Source organism: Panulirus ornatus, chromosome 4, assembly GCF_036320965.1.
Source record: "Panulirus ornatus isolate Po-2019 chromosome 4, ASM3632096v1, whole genome shotgun sequence".
In the NCBI taxonomy this organism is placed as follows: domain Eukaryota; kingdom Metazoa; phylum Arthropoda; class Malacostraca; order Decapoda; family Palinuridae; genus Panulirus; species Panulirus ornatus.
In genome coordinates, this window is record NC_092227.1 from 66,403,943 (window position 1) to 66,431,167 (window position 27,225).

Here is a 27,225-nt window from a genome sequence, read left to right on the forward strand (position 1 = left end):
GTTGTTCGCTGATGATACAGCGCTGGTGGCTGATTCATGTGAGAAACTGCAGAAGCTGGTGACTGAGTTTGGTAAAGTGTGTGAAAGAAGAAAGTTAAGAGTAGATGTGAATAAGAGCAAGGTTATTAGGTACAGTAGGGTTGAGGGTCAAGTCAATTGGGAGGTGAGTTTGAATGGAGAAAAACTGGAGGAAGTAAAGTGTTTTAGATATCTGGGAGTGGATCTGGCAGCGGATGGAACCATGGAAGCAGAAGTGGATCATAGGGTGGGGGAGGGGGCGAAAATTCTGGGAGCCTTGAAGAATGTGTGGAAGTCGAGAACATTATCTCGGAAAGCAAAAATGGGTATGTTTGAAGGAATAGTGGTTCCAACAATGTTGTATGGTTGCGAGGCGTGGGCTATGGATAGAGTTGTGCGCAGGAGGATGGATGTGCTGGAAATGAGATGTTTGAGGACAATGTGTGGTGTGAGGTGGTTTGATCGAGTAAGTAATGTAAGGGTAAGAGAGATGTGTGGAAATGAAAAGAGCGTGGTTGAGAGAGCAGAAGAGGGTGTTTTGAAATGGTTTGGGCACATGGAGAGAATGAGTGAGGAAAGATTGACCAAGAGGATATATGTGTCGGAGGTGGAGGGAACGAGGAGAAGTGGGAGACCAAATTGGAGGTGGAAAGATGGAGTGAAAAAGATTTTGTGTGATCGGGGCCTGAACATGCAGGAGGGTGAAAGGAGGGCAAGGAATAGAGTGAATTGGAGCAATGTGGTATACCGGGGTTGACGTGCTGTCAGTGGATTGAATCGGGGCTTGTGAAGCGTCTGGGGTAACCATGGAAAGCTGTGTAGGTATGTATATTTGCATGTGTGGACGTATGTATATGCATGTGTATGGGGGTGGGTTGGGCCATTTCTTTCGTCTGTTTCCTTGCGCTACCTCGCAAACGCGGGAGACAGCGGCAATAAAAAAAAAAAAGTATAAAAGAAAGAGACAGGAGGTCAAGAGAAAGGTGCAGGAGGTGAAAAAGAGGGCAAATGAGAGTTGGGGTGAGAGAGTATCATTAAATTTTGGGGAGATGTTCTGGAAGGAGGTAAATAAAGTGCGTAAGACAAGGGAGCAAATGGGAACTTCAGTTAAGGGCGCAAATGGGGAGGTGATAACAAGTAGTGGTGATGTGAGAAGGAGATGGAGTGAGTATTTTGAAGGTTTGTTGAATGTGTTTGATGATAGAGTGGCAGATATAGGGTGTTTTTGTCGAGGTGGTGTGCAAAGTGAGAGGGTTAGGGAAAATGATTTGGTAAACAGAGAAGAGGTAGTAAAAGCTTTGCAGAAGATGAAAGCCGGCAAGGCAGCAGGTATGGATGGTATTGCAGTGGAATTTATTAAAAAAGGGGGTGACTGTATTATTGACTGGTTGGTAAGGTTATTTAATGTATGTATGACTCATGGTGAGGTGCCTGAGGATTGGCGGAATGCGTGCATAGTGCCATTGTACAAAGGCAAAGGGGATAAGAGTGAGTGCTCAAATTACAGAGGTATAAGTTTGTTGAGTATTCCTGGTAAATTATATGGGAGGGTATTGATTGAGAGGGTGAAGGCATGTACAGAGCATCAGATTGGGGAAGAGCAGTGTGGTTTGAGAAGTGGTAGAGGATGTGTGGATCAGGTGTTTGCTTTGAAGAATGTATGTGAGAAATACTTAGAAAAGCAAATGGATTTGTATGTAGCATTTATGGATCTGGAGAAGGCATATGATAGAGTTGATAGAGATGCTCTGTGGAAGGTATTAAGAATATATGGTGTGGGAGGAAAGTTGTTAGAAGCAGTGAAAAGTTTTTATCGAGGATGTAAGGCATGTGTACGTGTAGGAAGAGAGGAAAGTGATTGGTTCTCAGTGAATGTAGGTTTGCGGCAGGGGTGTGTGATGTCTCCATGGTTGTTTAATTTGTTTATGGATGGGGTTGTTAGGGAGGTAAATGCAAGAGTTTTGGAAAGAGGGGCAAGTATGAAGTCTGTTGGGGATGAGAGAGCTTGGGAAGTGAGTCAGTTGTTGTTCGCTGATGATACAGCGCTGGTGGCTGATTCATGTGAGAAACTGCAGAAGCTGGTGACTGAGTTTGGTAAAGTGTGTGGAAGAAGAAAGTTAAGAGTAAATGTGAATAAGAGCAAGGTTATTAGGTACAGTAGGGTTGAGGGTCAAGTCAATTGGGAGGTGAGTTTGAATGGAGAAAAACTGGAGGAAGTAAAGTGTTTTAGATATCTGGGAGTGGATCTGGCAGCGGATGGAACCATGGAAGCGGAAGTGGATCATAGGGTGGGGGAGGGGGCGAAAATTCTGGGGGCCTTGAAGAATGTGTGGAAGTCGAGAACATTATCTCGGAAAGCAAAAATGGGTATGTTTGAAGGAATAGTGGTTCCAACAATGTTGTATGGTTGCGAGGCGTGGGCTATGGATAGAGTTGTGCGCAGGAGGATGGATGTGCTGGAAATGAGATGTTTGAGGACAATGTGTGGTGTGAGGTGGTTTGATCGAGTGAGTAACGTAAGGGTAAGAGAGATGTGTGGAAATAAAAAGAGCGTGGTTGAGAGAGCAGAAGAGGGTGTTTTGAAGTGGTTTGGGCACATGGAGAGGATGAGTGAGGAAAGATTGACCAAGAGGATATATGTGTCGGAGGTGGAGGGAGCAAGGAGAAGAGGGAGACCAAATTGGAGGTGGAAAGATGGAGTGAAAAAGATTTTGTGTGATCGGGGCCTGAACATGCAGGAGGGTGAAAGGAGGGCAAGGAATAGAGTGAATTGGAGCAATGTGGTATACCGGGGTTGACGTGCTGTCAGTGGATTGAATCAAGGCATGTGAAGCGTCTGGGGTAACCATGGAAAGCTGTGTAGGTATGTATATTTGCGTGTGTGGACGTATGTATATACATGTGTATGGGGGGGGGGGGTGGGGCCATTTCTTTCGTCTGTTTCCTTGCGCTACCTCACAAACGCGGGAGACAGTGACAAAGTATAAAAAAAAAAAAAAATATATATATATATATATATATATATATATATATATATATATATATATATATATATATATATATATATATATATATATATGTTTCTGTTAGTCCACGGGGAAAATGAAACACGATAAATTCCCAAGTGCACTTTCATGTAATAATCACATCATCAGGGGAGACACAAGAGAGAAACATAATAATCAGTTGATATATATGTGTGGGTGTGAGTAAAAGGGCCATTCTTCGAATGTTTCTTGGCGCTACCTCTGATGCAGGGAAATAGCGACTTAGTATAATTATCATAATGAAAACAGTGTATGAGGGGATTGGTCATTTTTCGTCTGTTTCCTGGCGCTACCTTGCTGACATGGGAAGCGGCAAACAAGAGTAATGAATAATGAAATAATGGGTGTGTGTGTGTTGTTGTTGTTGTTTGCTTAGTAAGGATATTTAGTGTATGTATAGATCATGTTGAAGTGCCTAAGGATTAGGGGAATCCATGTGTAATGCCATTGTATAAAGGCAAAGGGGATAAAGGGGAGTGCTTAAACTACAGAGGCATAAGTTTGTTGAGTATACTTGGAAAATTGAATGGGAGGGTGTTGATTGAGAGGGTGAAGGTATGTACAGAGCATCAAATTGGGGAGGAGCACTGTGGCTTCATAAGTGGTAAAAGATGCGTGGATCAGGCATTGGCTTTAAAGAATGTGTGTGAGAAATACTTAGAAAAACAGATGGATTTGTATGTAGCATTTATGTATCTGAAGAAGGCATATGATAGGGTTGATAGAGGTACTTTGTGGAAGGTCTTAAGCAAGGTGTGGTGTGGGAGGTAAGCTGGTAGAAGCACTAAGAAGTTTTTATCAAGGTTGTAAGTTATGTGTATGAGTAGGAAGACAAGAGTGGTTCCCAGTGAAGGCTGGTGTGTGGCAAAGGAGAGGATGTGGAGGCTTGATTTTTTTTATTTTTATTTTTTTTTTTTTTATAAGTGTTGAGGGAGGCAGTTGCAAGAGTCTTTGAAAGAGGGGCAAGTATGGAGTATGCAGTATGCAGTCTGTAGGGGATGAGAGGGCTTGGGAAGTGAGTCATTTGTTGTTTGCTGATGATACAGCACTAGTGCCAATTCGAGTGAGAAATTGCAGGAGTTGGTGACTGAGTTTGGAAGAGTGTGTGAAAGGAGGAGGTTGAGAGTAAATGTGAATAAAAGCAAGGTTATTAGATTCAGCAGGGTCATGGATTAGATTAGTTGGGGTTGGGGTGTCGTAATGGAGAAAACTTGGAGGAAGTGAAGTGTTTTAGATATCTGGGAGTGGGCATGGCTGTGAATGGAACCATATAAGTAGAAGTGAGTCATATGGTGGGTGAGGGGGCAAAGGTTTTGTGAGCATTGAAGAATTTGTGGAAAGAATGTTATCTGGAAGGGCACAAATGGATGTATGTGAAGATTTAGTAGTTCCATTAATATTGTATGGATGCAAGGCATGGGCTATAGATAAGGCTGTGTGGAGGAGGTTAGATGTGTTGGATATGAAATGTTTGATGTGTGAAGTGGTTTGATTAAGTAATTGGTAAAAGAGAGTTATGGTAATAGAACTGCAAGGGGTACAAAGGTGAAAGTTTGATTTTTTTTTTTTTTTTTTTTTTTTTTTTTTTTTTTCTCCCGCGTTTGCGAGGTAGCACAAGGAAACAGACGAAAGAAATGGCCCAACCCACCCCCATACACATGTATATACATACGTCCACACACGCAAATATACATACCTACACAGCTTTCCATGGTTTACCCCAGACGCTTCACATGCCCTGATTCAATCCACTGACAGCACGTCAACCCCGGTATACCACATCGCTCCAATTCACTCTATTCCTTGCCCTCCTTTCACCCTCCTGCATGCTTAGGCCCCGATCACACAAAATCTTTTCCACTCCATCTTTCCACCTCCAATTTGGTCTCCCTCTTCTCGTTCCCTCCACCTCCGACACATATATCCTCTTGGTCAATCTTTCCTCACTCATTCTCTCCATGTGCCCAGACCATTTCAAAACACCCTCTTCTGCTCTCTCAACCACGCTCTTTTTATTTCCACACATCTCTCTTACCCTTACGTTACTTACTCGATCAAACCACCTCACACCACACATTGTCCTCAAACATCTCATTTCCAGCACATCCATCCTCCTGCGCACCACTCTATCCATAGCCCACGCCTCGCAACCATACAACATTGTTGAATTACGGAGGTATAAGTTCTTTGAGTGCACTTGGTAAGTCGTATGGTAGAAGTGATTGAGGTGGTGGCATGCACAGAACATCAGATTGTGTGAGTGGAAGCTTTAGTTCCACATAGTGAATCAGCTTTGTGTGTAAAGTTATAGTAAGAAGCATTTACTTATCATTGATGTTTGATTTTCTCCTTAACACACTTAACATTGATTAAGGACGTATATCATAAACTGAAAAGTTTGGTCCATAGCCACCTCTTAAAGATGGGAACTGATTAAAGCTAATAGATTATGCATTTACTTTAAATTGCTTGCAATGAGATTTTGCCAAAAGACAGGGCTAGTGAGTTTGATAGATAGGTAGATGCTGTTAGATAAAGGAGAGAGATATAGGAGGAAAGGTTTCTTACCGCACAGTTGTTGTTATTGATGAAATCATGACTGATGATAAGGTATTAGTATTTTCTCATTATCCAATGTCTCTGCTTTGTTTACTCATAGGGATCAGAATAAGTTTAAGGAGGCTGCCAACCTCCTAAATGATGCGCTTACAATCCGAGAAAAAACACTTGGTGAGAACCATCCAGCAGTTGCTGCCACACTCAACAACTTAGCGGTGAGTTTGCTCATTTTTCATTCATGATATTTGAACTTGTTTGATGAAGAATAGGGCTAAATGATTTTGTCCTGTTATGTTATGATTTGTGATGATTGGATGTGAAAAATTATTTGAGATGAAAGTGCTAGTCTATCTGTCTATCAATATCTCTGATGCCCTTTTCCTCCAGGAACTCCCATCTAGGGATGACCATGGCAAAATAGTCTCCTCTTATCCCTGCCCTTACATACCTTCCATGCATTCTTCCACCATTTCTCCCCTCCAGTATTCTTCCATTCTATTAGCCCATGTCACAGATGGTCTTCCTCTCACACCAACCCCTTTAATTGTACTGTAATGCACACTCCTTGTAAACTTCCAATCTTGCATTCTTTCCACATGCCCAAACCAACTTAAAGTATTACATTTCACCCACTGTACCACTCCACAATTCATTCCCTTTGCTCTCCCAGCCATACCACATCTTTTGTACACCCCTTCATTTCTTTTGTCATTCCATCTAAGTCGCATCACTTGCTCTTCTCTTATAGCTCATTTCCATAGCCAGCATTCTTGACCTCTGTGACTCATGCCATGTCCATGTTTCAACTGCATTGATCAGGTTTAAGAGGCCTATGCTGACCTTTAATCCTCTCTTCACTTCCATACTTACACTTCTACCCTTCATTCTTCTGTTAAGGGATCCAATGACTCTTCTACCTTGTACCGCTCTCTCTGTTATCTCATTCCATATCACCAAACTTCCCCAAGACAGCTCCTAGATATTTAAACTCTCACCTCGAACAGTCTTTTTTCTCCCGTATCCAAAGCACAATTTACTACACTTTCTTCTTTCACTATATATGGTTTTACAAAATATATACTTTCACTGTGCTTCCTGTCAAACACCAGTACTTTTCTTTTACTTTGCATTTACCTACATAAGACACATAACCTTTTGCAACTCTTCTTCACTCACAGCAAGTAACACAGTATCATATGCAAACAGGCCTGCCACTAGCCACTGTCTCACCACACATTCCATCTCTGCACCTCTTTTCCTAGTTTTGCTTTCATCTCTCGTATCACTCCATCCATATATATATTTTTTTTATTTTTTTTTTTTTTTATACTTTGTCGCTGTCTCCCGCGTTTGCGAGGTAGCGCAAGGAAACAGACGAAAGAAATGGCCCAACCCCCCCCCCCCATACACATGTACATACACACGTCCACACACGCAAATATACATACCTACACAGCTTTCCATGGTTTACCCCAGACGCTTCACATGCCTTGCTTCAATCCACTGACAGCACGTCAACCCCTGTATACCACATGACTCCAATTCACTCTATTTCTTGCCCTCCTTTCACCCTCCTGCATGTTCAGGCCCCGATCACACAAAATCTTTTTCACTCCATCTTTCCACCTCCAATTTGGTCTCCCTCTTCTCCTCGTTCCCTCCACCTCCGACACATATATCCTCTTGGTCAATCTCTCCTCACTCATTCTCTCCATGTGCCCAAACCATTTCAAAACACCCTCTTCTGCTCTCTCAACCACGCTCTTTTTATTTCCACACATCTCTCTTACCCTTACGTTACTTACTCGCTCAAACCACCTCACACCACACATTGTCCTCAAACATCTCATTTCCAGCACATCCATCCTCCTGCGCACATCTCTATCCATAGCCCACGCCTCGCAACCATACAGCATTGTTGGAACCACTATTCCCTCAAACATACCCATTTTTGCTTTCCGAGATAATGTTCTCGACTTCCACACATTTTTCAAGGCTCCCAAAATTTTCGCCCCCTCCCCCACCCTATGATCCACTTCCGCTTCCATGGTTCCATCCGCTGACAGATCCACTCCCAGATATCTAAAACACTTCACTTCCTCCAGTTTTTCTCCATTCAAACTCACCTCCCAATTGACTTGACCCTCACCCCTACTGTACCTAATAACCTTGCTCTTATTCACATTTACTCTCAACTTTCTTCTTCCACACACTTTACCAAACTCAGTCACCAGCTTCTGCAGTTTCTCACATGAATCAGCCACCAGCGCTGTATCATCAGCGAACAACAATTGACTCACTTCCCAAGCTCTCTCATCCCCAACAGACTTCATACTTGCCCCTCTTTCCAGGACTCTTGCATTTACCTCCTTTACAACCCCATCCATAAACAAATTAAAAAGCCATGGTGACAACTTACAGTCCTGCCTCACAGCCACATGTATACTGAAACTTTTACTCAACTCTCCAATCACTCTTACAGATGTGTTTGCTCTATAGAAGGTTTTCACATCATCCAACAGTTGTCCCCCTACACCGTTTATCCTTAACACATCCCATAAAGCATTCCAGTCACCTCTGTCATTTGTTTTCTCCAGATCCATAAAAGCTGCATACAAAGTCTTACCTTTTGCTAAATACTTTTCCATGGTCATCTTTGCCACAAAAATCTGATCCACTTGCTCTTTACTTATTCTGCATTCTTGCATACACTTTTCTTGGTATACTTAACAGACTTATTCCCCAATAATTGCTACATGCATCCTTAGCACCTTTTCCTTTGAATAAAGGAATAGTAATAGCTTTCATCCAGTCCTTCAGCAAAATTGCATATAAGATGCATCCACTGTATCACACTTTCTCCTCCATACTTCAGCATTTCAGCTGTAATCCCATTCACTCCAGGTGCCTTTTTTACCTTCAGCATTATTATTGCCCATCTTACCTCCTTTATGCTCTAAGCCCTTGTTATTGTAACCTCTTCCTTCCATCCTCCATACCCATGCATGTGACAACTGCTGCCTCACTTTTCCCACATTCATCAGTTCCTCAAAATGCTCTTTCCAATTTCCTTTCTTTTCCTCCTTTTGATTCAGTAACCCCATCCTTTCTCCTCACTTTAACATTTCCACTTTTTCATCCACCTCTTTTCTTTTTTCATGTTCTTCCATTATAGTTTCTTGCTATCGCAAAACTTTTTGTTTAACTATCTTCCAAAATCTTCATGTACTCTTTCTTTGCTTACCTTTATGTGCTGCTTAATATTCTGCTTGCACTCTTTATATTCTTCCCTCCTCCTCCGCTAAACTTCCACTGGCACATTCCTGTTGAGCAATCTGCTATATGCCTTTTACTTCTCTGCCTCAGCATTTCTGATCTCTTCAGTCCGCCTTGCATTGCCCTTTTTAGTCCTATACCTCACAGTCTTATATGTAACTACTAATTCTTCAGCCTTTAATAGTGTTTCTCTAAACGTTTTAATCACCTCATTTACACATTCTAACTTTCACTGCCCTTCCATCTAAGCTTTCACTTACTTTCCTTTCATACTCCTGCTTACATTTTTTTATTCATTTTGCTTGCCAACACTTATACCTCTATTCTTCCTTACTCTATATCTCCACTTCTCCCTGATCCCCATCCCCACAAGAACTGTGAGATGGTCAGCATCTCAAAAAACCATCTCACAACTCTAGCATCTAGCACAGCCTTTCACAATCTTTCATCTCCTTTCATATAGTCAGTCAAAGCCTTTTGCTCCTCTCTTCCATCATTCCTCATTCAAATATATCTGTAGATCATCTTGCACTGAAAAAAGGTGTTTGCAAGGAATAAACCCCTCTCAGCACCAATATCCACAAGATAACTTCCACTCTCATTTACTTTAGGCACTCCCCATTTAGCAACTATCTCACCAATTTCATCACATCCCACTTTTGCATTTATATCATGGATTACAACCCTGTTTCTCTCATTCTCAAAGTCATTAGAATTTTTCCAGAAATGCTTCATTTCATCCTTACCTTGTGCAGTCTTCATATTCACTGGTGCATATACGCATACTCATGCATATTTCACAATTTCAGTCTTTCCTGTCACCCACACTAGTCATTGACTTATATTTATGAAGCTGAGCATAGATGCTATAACTTGTTATATTGTCATGGAATGTGTAGATAGTGGTGTTTCATTTCAGCAAGATGCAATTCAGTCAGGTTATGTTTGAAAGTGTTTGGAAATATTATGTGTTTGTGTAAGGATCTGTAAATGTGTTGAGATGAGTAAGTGAATAGACATGTAGTCAAATATTAAGGGAACTGTGGGTTGCAGTTATTTTTAAAATGCCCCAGAACTCCATTATTGCAGGGTTAGTTGGGGGAGCTCAGTTCTTCAAAATAGATTTTTGTCATTGGTGATTGCCCATATGCATCTAATCTATGTATTTGGGAAAAGATTTTTATTTTATTGATTTTGATGATATATCCTTCAGGTCTTGTATGGTAAACGGGGAAAATACAAGGAAGCAGAGCCACTTTGCAAGCGTGCTTTGGAAATTCGTGAGAAGGTGTTGGGTCGTGACCATCCTGATGTTGCGAAACAACTCAATAATTTGGCCTTGCTCTGTCAAAACCAGGTATATACAAATATCGGCAAGGAAGTGTGGCTCGTGTAAATGTAGTTCTCAAATAACATCTATCAGTGATGCCTTTTCCAACCCTCAAGGGGGTGGCCATGACAATAGAGTCTCCATAACTAGTGAACTTGTGTTGCTTCTTAGCCTTTCGTTCCTCACCATTTACAGGCCACTGGCTGAAGACAACTCTAGAGCAGTGTTTGCAAAGGCTCCTACTTAATGTTCCTACTGACTTTTACTACCTAATGCTCCTGCTAAGTGCTACTGCTACTACTAAGTGCTCCTGCCTAAATATTCCAACGTACTACTACTATATATATATTGCTCCTCCCATATTGCTATTTAACATCATTATTTGAATTTGCCTGCCCTTGAAGAGCCATGCTTTTGTTTCTTCATATAAATGTCTTGTTTATTTTGATTCAGTATACTATACTGTATACACCAATAAGGAGATGCATGTTATATTTTTTACCCATAAAAATATGAAGCAGATTTATCTTACATAAAGCATTTCATAAAGGAGCTGGCAACTTTATCAAAATACAGTAACTTTGATTTTGATTTTAAAAAGTTTAATGATTTGTTCAGATCTTGATGTTTGCAGTCAGTAAGTGGATATATCCAGTTTTGTCTCTTCATATTTGTTTGTAAATATTGTTAGTTAATCACAATAGTGCACTGCATGAAGGCTTGCTACAAAATTTTCTTAGGTTTTCATATAATTTTTACCCTGGAGTTTTATTGTGATAAATAATTAATGTGGTCAGTATGATTTTCATTATTCAGTTACTTCCAGTGTTTTTTTTTTTAATTTTCCAAAAGAAGGAACAGAGGGGGCCAGGTGAGGATATTCCAAAAAAGCCCAGTCCTCTATTCTTAACGCTACCTCGCTAACGCGGGAAATGGCGAAGAGTTTAAAAGAAAGAAATATATATATATATATATATATATATATATATTTTTTTGCTTTGTCGCTGTCTCCCGCATTTGCGAGGTAGCACAAGGAAACAGACGAAAGAAATGGCCCAACCCACCCCCATACACATGTATATACATACACGTCCACACACGCAAATATACATACCTACACAGCTTTCCATGGTTTACCCCAGACGCTTCACATGCCCTGATTCAATCCACTGACAGCACGTCAATACCGGTATACCACATTGATCCAATTCACTCTATTCCTTGCCCTCCTTTCACCCTCCTTCATGTTTAGGCCCCGATCACACAAAATCTTTTTCACTCCATCTTTCCACCTCCAATTTGGTCTCCTACTTCTCCTCGTTCCCTCCACCTCCGACACATATATCCTCTTGGTCAATCTTCCCTCACTCATTCTCTCCATGTGCCCAAACCATTTCAAAACACCCTCTTCTGCTCTCTCAACCACGCTCTTTTTATTTCCACACATCTCTCTTACCCTTACGTTACTTACTCGATCAAACCACCTCACACCACACATTGTCCTCAAACATCTCATTTCCAGCACATCCACCCTCCTGCGCACAACTCTATCCATAGCCCACGCCTCGCAACCATACAGAATTGTTGAAACCACTATTCCTTCAAACATACCCATTTTTGCTTTCCGAGATAATGTTCTCGACTTCCACACATTCTTCAAGGCTCCCAGAATTTTCACCCCCTCCCCCACCCTATGATCCACTTCTGCTTCCATGGTTCCATCCGCTGCCAGATCCACTCCCAGATATCTAAAACGCTTCCTCCAGTTTTTCTCCATTCAAACTTACCTTCCAATTGACTTGACCCTCAACCCTACTGTACCTAATAACCTTGCTCTTATTCACATTTACTCTTAACTTTCTTCTTTCACACACTTTACCAAACTCAGTCACCAGCTTCTGCAGTTTCTCACATGAATCAGCCATCAGCGCTGTATCATCAGCGAACAACAACTGACTCACTTCCCAAGCTCTCTCATCCCCAACAGACTTCATACTTGCCCCTCTTTCCAAAACTCTTGCATTCACCTCCCTAACAACCCCATCCATAAACAAATTAAACAACCATGGAGACATCACACACCCCTGCTGCAAACCTACATTCACCGAGGACCAATCACTTTCCTCTCTTCCTACACGTACACATGCCTTACATCCTCGATAAAAACTTTTCACTGCTTCTATATTTGTATTATCCCTGGGGATAGGGGAGAAAGAGTACTTCCTACGCATTCCTTACGTGTCGTAAAAGGCGACTAAAGGGGACGGGAGCGGGGAGCTGGAAACCCTCCCCTCCTCGTATTTTAACTTTCTAAAAGGGGAAACAGGAGAAGGAGTCACGCGGGGAGTGCTCATCCTCCTCGAAGGCTCAGATTGGAGTGTCTAAATGTGTGTGGATGTAACTAAGATGAGAAAAGATAGGTAGTATGTTTGCGGAAAGGAACCTGGATGTTTTGGCTCTGAGTGAAATGAAGCTCAAGGGTAAAGGGGAAGAGTGGTTTGGGAATGTCTTGGGAGTAAAGTCAGGGGTTAGTGAGAGGACAAGAGCAAGGGAAGGAGTAGCACTACTCCTGAAACAGGAGTGGTGGGAGTATGTGATAGAGTGTAAGAAAGTAAACTCTAGATTGATATGGGTAAAACTGAAAGTGTATGGAGAGAGATGGGTGATTATTGGTGCATATGCACCTGGGCATGAGAAGAAAGATCATGAGAGGCAAGTGTTTTGGGAGCAGCTGAGTGAGAGTGTTAGTAGTTTTGATGCACGAGACCGGGTTATAGTGATGGATGATTTGAATGCAAAGGTGAGTAATGTGGCAGTTAAGGGAATAATTGGTGTGCATGGGGTGTTCAGTGTTGTAAATGGAAGTGGTGAAGGGCTTGTAGATTTATGTGCTGAAAAAGGACTAGTGATTGGGAATACCTGGTTTAAAAAGAGAGATATACATAAGTATACGTATATAAGTAGGAGAGATGGGCAGAGAGCGTTATTGGATTACGTATTAATTGATAGGCACACGAGAGAGACTTTTGGATGTTAATGTGCTGGGAGGTGCAACTGGAGGGATGTCTGATCATTATCTTGTGGAGGCAAAGGTGAAGGTTTTTAGAGGTTTTCAGAAAAGAAGAGAGAATGTTGGGGTGAAAAGAGTGGTGAAAGTAAGAAAGTAAGTGAGCTTGAAAGTAAGAAAGTAAGTGAGCTTGGGAAGGAGACTTGTGTGAGGAAGTACCAGGAGAGACTGAGTACAGAATAGAAAAAGGTGAGAACTAAGGATGAAAGGGGAGTGGGGGAGGAATGGGATGTATTTAGGGAAGCAGTGATGGCTTGCGCAAAAGATGCTTGTGGCATGAGAAGCGTGGGAGGTGGGTTGATTAGAAAGGGTAGTGAGTGGTGGGATGAAGAAGTAAGATTATTAGTTAAAAAGAAGAGAGAGGCATTTGGATGATTTTTGCAGGTAAATAATGCAAATGAGTGGGAGACGTATAAAAGAAAGAGACAGGAGGTCAAGAGAAAGGTGCAAGAGGTGAAAAAGAGGGCAAATGAGAGTTGGGGTGAGAGAGTATCATTAGATTTTAGGGAGAATAAAAAGATGTTTTGGAAGGAGGTAAATAAATTGCATAAGACAAGGGAACAAATGGGAACTTCAGTGAAGGGGGCTAATGGGGAGGTGATAACAAGTAGTGGTGATGTGAGGAGGAGATGGAGTGAGTATTTTGAAGGTTTGTTGGATGTGTTTGATGATAGAGTGGCAGATATAGGGTGTTTTGGTCAAGATGGTTTGCAAAGTGAGAGGGTTAGGGAGAATGATTTCATAAACAGAGAGGAGGTAGTAAAAGCTTTGCAGAAGATAAAAGCCGGCAAGGCAGCGGGTTTGGATGGTATTGCAGTAGAATTTATTAAAAAAGGGGGTGACTGTATTGTTGACTGGTTGGTAAGGTTATTTAATGTATGTATGTCTCATGGTGAGGTGTCTAAGGATTGGCGGAATGCTTGCATAGTGCCATTGTACAAAGGCAAAGGGGATAAAAGTGACTGGTCACATTACAGAGGCATAAGTTTGTTGAGTATTCCTGGGAAATTATATGTGAGGGTATTGATTGAGAGGGTGAAGGCATGTACAGAGCATGAGATTGGGGAAGAGCAGTGTGGTTTCAGAAGTGGTAGAGGATGTGTGGATCAGGCGTTCGCTTTGAAGAATGTATGTGAGAAATACTTAGAAAAGCAAATGGATTTGTATGTAGCATTTATGGATCTGGAGAAGGCATATGATAGAGTTGATAGAGATGCTCTGTGGTAAAGTGTGTGAAAGAAGAAAGTTAAGAGTGAATGTGAATAAGAGCAAGGTTATTAGGTACAGTAGGGTTGAGGGTCAAGTCAGTTGGGAGGTAAGTTTGAATGGAGAAAAACTGGAGGAAGTAAAGTGTTTTAAATGTCTGGGAGTGGATCTGGCAGTGGATTGAACCATGGAAGCGGAAGTGAATCATAGGGTGGGGGAGGGGGGCGAAAATTCTGGGAGCCTTGAAGAATGTTTGGAAGTCGAGAACATTATCTCGGAAAGCAAAAATGAGTATGTTTGAAGGAATAGTGGTTCCAACAATGTTGTATGGTTGCGAGGCGTGAGCTATGGATAGAGTTGTGCGCGGGAGGGTGGATGTGCTGGAAATGAGATGTTTGAGGACAATATGTATACCACATTGTTCCAATTCACTCTATTCCTTGCACGCCTTTCACCCTCCTGCATGTTCAGGCCCCGATCACTCAAAATTTTTTCACTCCATTTTTCCACCTCCAATTTGGTCTCCCGCTTCTCCTTGTTCCCTCCACCTCCGACACATATATCCTCTTGGTCAATCTTTCCTCACTCATTCTCTCCATGTGCCCAAACCATTTCAAAACACCCTCTTCTGCTCTTTCAACCATGCTCTTTTTATTTCCACACATCTCTCTTACCCTTACATTACTTACTCAATCAAACCACTTCACACCACATATTGTCCTCAAACATCTCATTTCCAGCACATCCACCCTCCTGTGCACAACTCTATCCATAGCCCACGCCTCGCAACCATACAACATTGTTGGAACCACTGTTCCTTTAAACATACCCATTTTTGCTTTCCAAGATAATGTTCTCGACTTCCACACATTCTTCAAAGCTCCCAGGATTTTCACCCCCTCCCCCACCCCATAATTCACTTCCGCTTCCATGGTTCCATCCGCTGCCAGATCCACTCTCAGATATCTAAAACACTTTACTTCCTCCAGTCTTTCTCCATTCAAACTTACCTCCCAACTGACTTGACCCTCAATCCCACTGTACCTAATAACCTTGCTCTTATTCACATTTACTCTTAACTTTCTTCTTTCACACACTTTACCAAACTCAGTCACCAGCTTCTGCAGTTTCTCACATGAATCAGCCACCAGCGCTGTATCATCAGCAAACAACAACTGACTCACTTCCCAAGCTCTCTCATCCCCAACAGACTTCATACTTGCCCCTCTTTCCAAAACTCTTGCATTCACCTCCCTAACAACCCCATCCATAAACAAATTAAACAACCATGGAGACATCACACACCCCTGCCACAAACCTACATTCACTGAGAACCAATCACTTTCCTCTCTTCCTACACGTACACATGCCTTACATCCTTGATAAAAACTTTTCACTTCTTCTAACAACTTGCCTCCTACACCATATATTCTTAATACCTTCCACAGAGCATCTCTGTCAACTCTATCATATGCCTTCTCCAGATCCATAAATGCTACATACAAATCCATTTGCTTTTCTAAGTATTTCTCACATACATTCTTCAAAGCAAACACCTGATCCACACATGCCCTATATAGAATGCGACTAGAGGAGACGGGAGCAGGGGGCCAGAAATCCTCCCCTCCTTGTATTTTAACTTTCTAAAAATGGGAAACAGAAGGAGTCACGCGGGGAGTGCTCGTCCTCCTCATAGACTCAGATTGGGGTGTCTAAATGTGTGTTGATGTAACCAAGATGTGAAAAAAGGAGAGATAGGTAGTATGTTTGAGGAAAGGAACCTGGATATTTTGGCTCTGAGTGAAATGAAGCTCAAGGGTAAAGGGGAAGAGTGGTTTGGGAATGTCTTGGGAGTAAAGTCAGGGGTTAGTTAGAGGACAAGAGCAAGGGAAGGAGTAGCAGTACTCCTGAAACAGGAGTTGTGGGAGTATGTGATAGAATGTAAGAAAGTAAATTCTCGATTAATATGGGTAAAACTGAAAGTTGATGGAGAGAGATGGGTGACTATTGGTGCATATGCACCTGGGCATGAGAAGAAAGATCATGAGAGGCAAGTGTTTTAGGAGCAGCTGAATGAGTGTGTTAGTGGTTTTGATCCACGAGACTGGGTTATAGTGATGGGTGATTTGAATGCAAAGGTGAGTAATGTGGCAGTTGAGGGAATAATTGGTATACATGGGGTGTTCAGTGTTGTAAATGGAAGTGGTGAAGAGCTTGTAGATTTATGTGCTGAAAAAGGACTGGTGATTGGGAATACCTGGTTTAAAAAGCGAGATATACATAAGTATACGTATGTAAGTAGGAGAGATTGCCAGAGAGCGTTATTGGATTACGTGTTAATTGACAGGCGCGCGAAAGAGAGACTTTTTGATGTTAATGTGCTGAGAGGTGCAACTGGAGGGATGTCTGATCATTATCTTGTGGAGGCTAAGGTGAAGATTTGTATGGGTTTTCAGAAAAGAATGAATGAATGTTGGGGTGAAGAGGGTGGTGAGAGTAAGTGAGCTTGGGAAGGAGACTTGTGTAAGGAAGTACCGGGAGAGACTGAGAACAGAATGGAAAAAGGTGAGAACAAAGGAGGTAAGGGGAGTGGGGGAGGAACGGGATGTATTTAGGGAAGCAGTGATGGCTTGCGCAAAAGATGCTTGTGGCATGAGAAGCGTGGGAGGTGGGTTGATTAGAAAGGGTAGTGAGTGGTGGGATGAAGAAGTAAGATTATTAGTGAGAGAGAAGAGAGAGGCATTTGGACGATTCTTGCAGGGAAAAAATGCAAATGAGTGGGAGAGGTATAAAAGAAAGAGACAGGAGGTCAAGAGAAAGGTGCAAGAGGTGAAAAAGAGGGCAAATGAGAGTTGGGGTGAGAGAGTATCATTAAATTTTAGGGAGAATAAAAAGATGTTCTGGAAGGGGGTAAATAAAGTGCATAAGACAAGGGAGCAAATGTGAACTTCAGTGAAGGGGGCTAGTGGGGAGGTGATAACAAGTAGTGGTGATGTGAGGAGGAGATGGAGTGACTATTTTGAAGGTTTGTTGAATGTGTTTGATGATAGAGTGGCAGATATAGGGTGTTTTTGTCGAGGTGGTGTGCAAAGTGAGAGGGTTAGGGAAAATGATTTGGTAAACAGAGAAGAGGTAGTAAAAGCTTTGCGTAAGATGAAAGCCGGCAAGGCAGCAGGTTTGGATGGTATTACAGTGGAATTTATTAAAAAAGGAGGGGACTGTACTGTTGACTGGTTGGTAAGGTTATTTAATGTATGTATGATTCATAGTGAGGTGCCTGAGGATTGGTGGAATGCGTGCATAGTGCCATTGTACAAAGGCAAAGGGGATAAGAGTGAGTGCTCGAATTACAGAGGTATCAGTTTGTTGAGTATTCCTGGTAAATTATATGGGAGGGAAATGATTGAGAGGTTGAAGGCATGTACAGAGCATCAGATTGGGGAAGAGCAGTGTGGTTTGAGAAGTGGTAGAGGATGTGTGGATCAGGTGTTTGCTTTGAAGAATGTATGTGATAAATACTTAGAAAAGCAAATGGATTTGTATGTAGCATTTATGGATCTGGAGAAGGCATATGATAGAGTTGATAGAGATGCTCTTTGGAAAGTACTAAGAATATATGGTGTGGGAGGCAAGTTGTTAGAAGCCGTGAAAAGTTTTTATCGAGGATGTAAGGCATGTGTACGTGTAGGAAGAGAGGAAAGTGATTGGTTCTCAGTGAATGTAGGTTTGCGGCAGGGGTGTGTAATGTCTCCATGGTTGTTTAATTTGTTTATGGATGGGGTTGTTAGGGAGATGAATGCAAGAGTTTTGGAAAGAGGGGCAAGTATGAAGTCTGTTGTGGATGAGAGAGCTTGGGAAGTGAGTCAGTTGTTGTTTGCTGATGATACAGCGCTGATGGCTGATTCATGTGAGAAACTGCAGAAGCTGGTGACTGAGTTTGGTAAAGTGTGTGAAAGAAGAAAGTTAAGAGTAAATGTGAATAAGAGCAAAGTTATTAGGTACAATAGGGTTGAGGGTCAAGTCAATTGGGAGGTAAGTTTGAATGGAGAAAGACTGGAGGAAGTAAAGTGTTGTAAATATCTGGGAGTGGATCTGGCAGCGGATGGAACCATGGAAGTGGAAGTGAATCATTGAGTGGGGGAGGGGGCAAAAATCCTGTGAGCCTTGAAGAATGTGTGGAAGTCGAGAACATTATCTCGGAAAGCAAAAATGGGTACGTTTGAAGGAATAGTGGTTCCAACAATGTTGTATGGTTGCAAGGCGTGGGCTATGGATAGAGTTGTGCGCAGGAGGGTGGATGTGCTGGAAATGAGATGGTTGAGGACAATGTGTGGTGTGAGGTGGTTTGATCAAGTAAGTAATGTAATGGTAAGAGAGATGTGTGGAAATAAAAAGAGTGCGGTTGAGAGAGCAGAAGAGGGTGTTTTGAAATGGTTTGGGCACATGGAGAGAATGAGTGAGGAAAGATTGACCAAGAGGATATATGTGTCGGAGGTGGAGGGAACGAGGAGAGGTGGGAGACCAAATTGGAGGTGGAAAGATGGAGTGAAAAAGATTTTGTGATCGGGGCCTGAACATGCAGGAGGGTGAAAGGCGGACAAGGAATAGAGTGAATTGGATTGATGTGGTATACCGGGGTCGACGTGCTGTCAATGGATTGAATCAGGACATGTGAAGCGTATAGGGTAAACCATGGAAAGTTGTGTGGGGCCTGGATGTGGAAAGGGAGCTGTGGTTTCGGGCATTATTGCATGACAGCTAGAGACTGATTGTGAACAAATGGGGCCTTTGTTGTCTTTTCCTAGCGCTACCTTGCATACAGGAGGGGGGAGGGGGATGTTATTCCATATGTGGCGAGGTGGCGATGGGAATGAATAAAGGCAGACAGTGTGAATTGTGTGCATGTGTATATATGTATGTGTCTTTGTGTGTATATATGTGTACATCGAGATGTATCGGTATGTATATTTGCATGTGTGGACGCGTATGTATATACATGTGTATGGGGGTGGGTTGGGTCATTTCTTTCGTCTGTTTCCTTGCGCTACCTTGCAAACGCGTGAGAGAGCGACAAAGGAAAATAATAAAAAAATATAATTTCTTTCATACTATTTGCCATATCCCGCATTAGCGAGGTAGTGTTAAGAACAGAGGACTGGGCTTTTGAGGGAATATCCTCACCTGGCCCCCTTCTCTCTTCTTTCTTTTGGAAAATAAAAAAAAAACAAGAGGGGGGGAATTTCCAGCCCCCCACTCCCTTCTCTTGTAGTCGCCTTCTACAACACGCAGGGAATACGTGGGAAGTATTCTTTCTCCCCTATCCCCAGGATGATATATATATATATATATATATATATATATATATATATATATATATATATATATATATATATATATATATATATTTTTTTTTTTTATTTATTTTATTTATTATTTATTTTGCTTTGTCGCTGTCTCCCACATTAGCAAGGTAGTACAAGGAAACAGACAAAAGAATGGCCCAACCCACCCACATACACATGTATATACATACACATCCACACACAGCACATATACATACGTATATATCTCAGTGTACACATATATATATACACACACACACAAATACATATATACCCATGTACATAATTCATACTGTCTGCCTTTATTCATTCCCATCGCCACCCCGCCACACATGGAATAAGAAAACCCTCCCCCCTCATGTGTGCGAGGTAGCGATAGGAAAAGACAACAAAGGCCCCATTTGTTCATATTTACATTTACATGTTCACATTTACAAAAATTGTGACCCTATTGGAAAGGATATATATATATATATATATATTATATATACATATATATATATATATATATATATATATGTATGTGTACGTGTAGGAAGAGAGGAAGGTGATTGGTTCTCAGTGAATGTAGGTTTGCGGCAGGGGTGTGTGATGTCTCCATGGTTGTTTAATTTGTTTATGGATGGGGTTGTTAGGGAGGTGAATGCAAGAGTTTTGGAAAGAGGGGCAAGTATGAAGTCTGTTGGGGATGAGAGAGCTTGGGAAGTGAGTCAGTAGTTGTTCGCTGATGATACAGCACTGGTGGCTGATTCATGTGAGAAACTGCAGAAGCTGGTGACTGAGTTTGGTAAAGTGTGTGAAAGAAGAAAGTTAAGAGTAAATGTGAATAAGAGCAAGGTTATTAGGTACAGTAGGGTTGAGGGTCAAGTCAATTGGGAGGTGAGTTTGAATGGAGAAAAACTGGAGGAAGTGAAGTGTTTTAGATATCTGGGAGTGGATCTGGCAGCGGATGGAACCATGGGAGCGGAAGTGGATCATAGGGTGGGGGAGGGGGCAAAAATTCTGGGAGCCTTGAAGAATGTGTGGAAGTCGAGAACATTATCTCGGAAAGCAAAAATGGGTATGTTTGAAGGAATAGTGGTTCCAACAATGTTGTATGGTTGCGAGGCGTGGGCTATGGATAGAGTTGTGCGCAGGAGGATGGATATGCTGGAAATGAGATGTTTGAGGACAATGTGTGGTGTGAGGTGGTTTGATCGAGTGAGTAACGTAAGGGTAAGAGAGATGTGTGGAAATAAAAAGAGCGTGGTTGAGAGAGCAGAAGAGGGTGTTTTGAAATGGTTTGGGCACATGGAGAGAATGAGTGAGGAAAGATTGACCAAGAGGATATATGTGTCGGAGGTGGAGGGAACGAGGAGAAGAGGGAGACCAAATTGGAGGTGGAAAGATGGAGTGAAAAAGATTTTATGTGATTGGGGCCTGAACATGCAGGAGGGTGAAAGGAGGGCAAGGAATAGAGTGAATTGGAGCGATGTGGTATACCAGGGTTGACGTGCTGTCAGTGGATTGAATCGGGGCATGTGAAGCGTCTGGGGTAAACCATGGAAAGCTGTGTAGGTATGTATATTTGCGTGTGTGGACGTATGGATATACATGAGTATGGGGGTGGGTTGGGCCATTTCTTTCGTCTGTTTCCTTGCGCTACCTCGCAAACGCGGGAGACAGCGACAAAGCAAAAAAAAGTAGTGGTGATGTGAGAAGGAGATGGAGTGAGTATTTTGAAGGTTTGTTGAATGTGTTTGATGATAGAGTGGCAGATATAGGGTGTTTTGGCCGATGTGGTGTGCAAAGTGAGAGGGTTAGGGAAAATGATTTGGTAAACAGAGAAGAGGTAGTGAAAGCTTTGCGGAAGATGAAAGCCGGCAAGGCAGCAGGTTTGGATGGTATTGCAGTGGAATTTATTAAAAAAGGGGGTGACTGTATTGTTGACTGGTTTGTAAGGTTATTTAATGTATGTATGACTCATGGTGAGGTGCCTGAGGATTGGCGGAATGCGTGCATAGTGCCATTGTACAAAGGCAAAGGGGATAAGAGTGAGTGCTCAAATTACAGAGGTATAAGTTTGTTGAGTATTCCTGGTAAATTATATGGGAGGGTATTGATTGAGAGGGTGAAGGCATGTACAGAGCATCAGATTGGGGAAGAGCAATGTGGTTTGAGAAGTGGTAGAGGATGTGTGGATCAGGTGTTTGCTTTGAAGAATGTATGTGAGAAATACTTAGAAAAGCAAATGGATTTGTATGTAGCATTTATGGATCTGGAGAAGGCATATGATAGAGTTGATAGAGATGCTCTGTGGAAGGTATTAAGAATATATGGTGTGGGAGGAAAGTTGTTAGAAGCAGTGAAAAGTTTTTATCGAGGATGTAAGGCATGTGTACGTGTAGGAAGAGAGGAAAGTGATTGGTTCTCAGTGAATGTAGGTTTGCGGCAGGGGTGTGTGATGTCTCCATGGTTGTTTAATTTGTTTATGGATGGGGTTGTTAGGGAGTTAAATGCAAGAGTTTTGGAAAGAGGGGCAAGTATGAAGTCTGTTGGGGATGAGAGAGCTTGGGAAGTGAGTCAGTTGTTGTTCGCTGATGATACAGCGCTGGTGGCTGATTCATGTGAGAAACTGCAGAAGCTGGTGACTGAGTTTGGTAAAGTGTGTGGAAGAAGAAAGTTAAGAGTAAATGTGAATAAGAGCAAGGTTATTAGGTACAGTAGGGTTGAGGGTCAAGTCAATTGGGAGGTGAGTTTGAATGGAGAAAAACTGGAGGAAGTGAAGTGTTTTAGATATCTGGGAGTGGATCTGGCAGCGGATGGAACCATGGAAGCGGAAGTGGATCATAGGGTGGGGGAGGGGGCGAAAATTCTGGGGGCCTTGAAGAATGTGTGGAAGTCGAGAACATTATCTCGGAAAGCAAAAATGGGTATCTTTAAAGGAATAGTGGTTCCAACAATGTTGTATGGTTGCGAGGTGTGGGCTATGGATAGAGTTGTGCGCAGGAGGATGGATGTGCTGGAAATGAGATGTTTGAGGACAATGTGTGGTGTGAGGTGGTTTGATCGAGTGAGTAACGTAAGGGTAAGAGAGATGTGTGGAAATAAAAAGAGCGTGGTTGAGAGAGCAGAAGAGGGTGTTTTGAAGTGGTTTGGGCACATGGAGAGGATGAGTGAGGAAAGATTGACCAAGAGGATATATGTGTCGGAGGTGGAGGGAGCAAGGAGAAGAGGGAGACCAAATTGGAGGTGGAAAGATGGAGTGAAAAAGATTTTGTGTGATCGGGGCCTGAACATGCAGGAGGGTGAAAGGAGGGCAAGGAATAGAGTGAATTGGAGCGATGTGGCATACCGGGGTTGACGTGCTGTCAGTGGATTGAATCAAGGCATGTGAAGCGTCTGGGGTAAACCATGGAAAGCTGTGTAGGTATGTATATTTGCGTGTGTGGACGTATGTATATACATGTGTATGGGGGGGGGGTTGGGCCATTTCTTTCGTCTGTTTCCTTGCGCTACCTCGCAAACGCGGGAGACAGCGACAAAGTATAAAAAAAAAAAATATATATATATATAAATATATTTCTCTTGACCTCCTGTCTCTTTCTTTTATACTTCTCCCACTCAATTGCATTTTTTCCCTGCAAAAATCGTCCAAATGCCTCTCTCTTCTCTTTCACTAATACACTTACTTCTTCATCCCACCACTCACTACCCTTTCTAAACAGCCCACCTCCCACTCTTCTCATGCCACAAGCATCTTTTGCGCAATCCATCACTGATTCCCTAAATACATCCCATTCCTCCCCCACTCCCCTTACTTCCATTGTTCTCACCTTTTTCCATTCTGTACACAGTCTCTCCTGGTACTTCCCCACACAGGTCTCCTTCCCAAGCTCACTTACTCTCACCACCTTCTTCACCCCAACATTCACTCCTCTTTTCTGAAAACCCATACTAATCTTCACCTTAGCCTCCACAAGATAATGATCAGACATCCCTCCAGTTGCACCTCTCAGCACATTAACATCCAAAAGTCTCTCTTTCGCGCGCCTGTCAATTAACACGTAATCCAATAACGCTCTCTGGCCATCTCTCCTACTTACATAAGTATACTTATGTATATCTCGCTTTTTAAACCAGGTATTCCCAATCATCAGTCCTTTTTCAGCACATAAATCTACAAGCTCTTCACCATTTCCATTTACAACACTGAACACCCCATGCATACCAATTATTCCCTCAACTGCCACATTACTCACCTTTGCATTCAAATCACCCATCACTATAACCCGGTCTCGTGCATCAAAACCGCTAACACACTCATTTAGCTGCTCCCAAAACACTTGCCTCTCATGATCTTTCTTCTCATGCCCAGGTGCATATGCACCAATAATCACCCACCTCTCTCCATCAACTTTCAGTTTTACCCATATTAATCGAGAATTTACTTTCTTGCATTCTATCACATACTCCCACAACTCCTGTTTCAGGAGTATTGCTACTCCTTCCCTTGCTCTTGTCCTCTCACTAACCCCTGACTTCACTCCCCAGACATTTCCAAACCACTCTTCCCCTTTACCCTTGAGCTTCGTTTCACTCAGAGCCAAAACATCCAGGTTCCTTTCCTCAAACATACTACCTATCTCTCCTTTTTTCACATCTTGGTTACATCCACACACATTTAGGCATCCCACTCTGAGCCTTCGAGGAGGATGATCACTCCCCGCGTGACTCCCTCTTCTGTTTCCCATTTTAGAAAGTTAATACAAGGAGGGGAGGATTTCCGGCCCCCCGCTCCCGTCCCCTCTAGTCGCTTTCTACGACACGCGAGGAATACGTGGGAAGTATTCTTTCACCCCTATCCCCAGGGATATATGGTGAAAAAAAGGGCAAATGAGAGTTGGGGTGAGAGACTATCAGTAAATTTTAGGGAGAATAAAAAGATGTTCTGGAAGGAGGTAAATAGGGTGCGTAAGACAAGGGAGCAAATGGGAACTTCAGTGAAGGGCGCAAATGGGGAGGTGATAACAAGTAGCGGTGATGTGAGAAGGAGATGGAATGAGTATTTTGAAGGTTTGTTGAATGTGTCTGATGACAGAGTGGCAGATATAGGGTGTTTTGGTCGAGGTGGTGTGCAAAGTGAGAGGGTTAGGGAAAATGATTTGGTAAACAGAGAAGAGGTAGTAAAAGCTTTGCGGAAGATGAAAGCCGGCAAGGCAGCAGGTTTGGATGGTATTGCAGTGGAATTTATTAAAAAAGGGGGTGACTGTATTGTTGACTGGTTGGTAAGGTTATTTAATGTATGTATGACTCATGGTGAGGTGCCTGAGGATTGGCGGAATGCGTGCATAGTGCCATTGTACAAAGGCAAAGGGGATAAGAGTGAGTGCTCAAATTACAGAGGTATAAGTTTGTTGAGTATTCCTGGTAAATTATATGGGAGGGTATTGATCGAGAGGGTGAAGGCATGTACAGAGCATCAGATTGGGGAAGAGCAGTGCGGTTTCAGAAGTGGTAGAGGATGTGTGGATCAGGTGTTTGCTTTGAAGAATGTATGTGAGAAATACTTAGAAAAGCAAATGGATTTGTATGTAGCATTTATGGATCTGGAGAAGGCATATGATAGAGTTGATAGAGATGCTCTGTGGAAGGTATTAAGAATATATGGTGTGGGAGGCAAGTTGTTAGAAGCAGTGAAAAGTTTTTATCGAGGATGTAAGGCATGTGTACGTGTAGGAAGAGAGGAAAGTGATTGGTTCTCAGTGAATGTAGGTTTGCGGCAGGGGTGTGTGATGTCTCCATGGTTGTTTAATTTGTTTATGGATGGGGTTGTAAGGGAGGTAAATGCAAGAGTCCTGGAAAGAGGGGCAAGTATGAAGTCTGTTGGGGATGAGAGAGCTTGGGAAGTGAGTCAGTTGTTGTTCGCTGATGATACAGCGCTGGTGGCTGATTCATGTGAGAAACTGCAGAAGCTGGTGACTGAGTTTGGTAAAGTGTGTGGAAGAAGAAAGTTGAGAGTAAATGTGAATAAGAGCAAGGTTATTAGGTACAGTAGGGGTGAGGGTCAAGTCAATTGGGAGGTGAGTTTGAATGGAGAAAAACTGGAGGAAGTGAAGTGTTTTAGATATCTGGGAGTGGATCTGTCAGCGGATGGAACCATGGAAGCGGAAGTGGATCATAGGGTGGGGGAGGGGGCGAAAATTTTGGGAGCCTTGAAAAATGTGTGGAAGTCGAGAACATTATCTCGGAAAGCGAAAATGGGTATGTTTGAGGGAATAGTGGTTCCAACAATGTTGTATGGTTGCGAGGCGTGGGCTATGGATAGAGATGTGCGCAGGAGGATGGATGTGCTGGAAATGAGATGTTTGAGGACAATGTGTGGTGTGAGGTGGTTTGATCGAGTAAGTAACGTAAGGGTAAGAGTGATGTGTGGAAATAAAAAGAGCGTGGTTGAGAGAGCAGAAGAGGGTGTTTTGAAATGGTTTGGGCACATGGAGAGAATGAGTGAGGAGAGATTGACCAAGAGGATATATGTGTCGGAGGTGGAGGGAACGAGGAGAAGAGGGAGACCAAATTGGAGGTGGAAAGATGGAGTGAAAAAGATTTTGTGTGATCGGGGCCTGAACATGCAGGAGGGTGAAAGGAGGGCAAGGAATAGAGTGAATTGGAGTCATGTGGTATACAGGGGTTGACGTGCTGTCAGTGGATTGAATCAAGGCATGTGAAGCGTCTGGGGTAAACCATGGAAAGCTGTGTAGGTATGTATATTTGCGTGTGTGGACGTGTGTATGTACATGTGTATGGGGGGGGGGGGTTGGGCCATTTCTTTCGTCTGTTTCCTTGCGCTACCTCGCAAACGCGGGAGACAGCGACAAAGTATAAAAAAAAAAAAAAAAAAAAAAAAAAAAATAAATATATATATATATAAATGTCTGGGGAGTGAAGTCAGGGGTTAGTGAGAGGACAAGAGCAAGGGAAGGAGTAGCAATACTCCTGAAACAGGAGTTGTGGGAGTATGTCATAGAATGTAAGAAAGTAAATTCTCGATTAATATGGGTAAAATTGAAAGTTGATGGAGAGAGGTGGGTGATTATTGGTGCATATGCACCTGGGCATGAGAAGAAAGATCATGAGAGGCAAGTGTTTTGGGAGCAGCTAAATGAGTGTGTTAGCGGTTTTGATGCACGAGACCGGGTTATAGTGATGGGTGATTTGAATGCAAAGGTGAGTAATGTGGCAGTTGAGGGAATAATTGGTATGCATGGGGTGTTCAGTGTTGTAAATGGAAATGGTGAAGAGCTTGTAGATTTATGTGCTGAAAAAGGACTGATGATTGGGAATACCTGGTTTAAAAAAGCGAGATATACATAAGTATACTTATGTAAGTAGGAGAGATGG

At 42.5% G+C, this 27,225-nt stretch overlaps 1 protein-coding gene across 27 annotated transcripts in view; it reads left to right on the top strand.

Moving 5' to 3' along the window:
• Klc (kinesin light chain) overlaps window positions 1-27,225 on the top strand; it is a 546,457-nt gene that overhangs the window by 296,033 nt on the left and 223,199 nt on the right. For all 27 annotated transcript variants that reach the window (XR_011716955.1, XR_011716963.1, XM_071695826.1 and 24 more), the window contains 2 exons: window positions 5,725-5,839; window positions 10,114-10,257. Coding sequence is in view for 25 of the 27 variants with exons in the window: in XM_071695826.1 (XP_071551927.1) it covers window positions 5,725-5,839; window positions 10,114-10,257 (259 nt within the window). In the remaining 2 variants the exon portion in view is untranslated. The remainder of the gene's footprint in view (window positions 1-5,724; window positions 5,840-10,113; window positions 10,258-27,225) is intronic.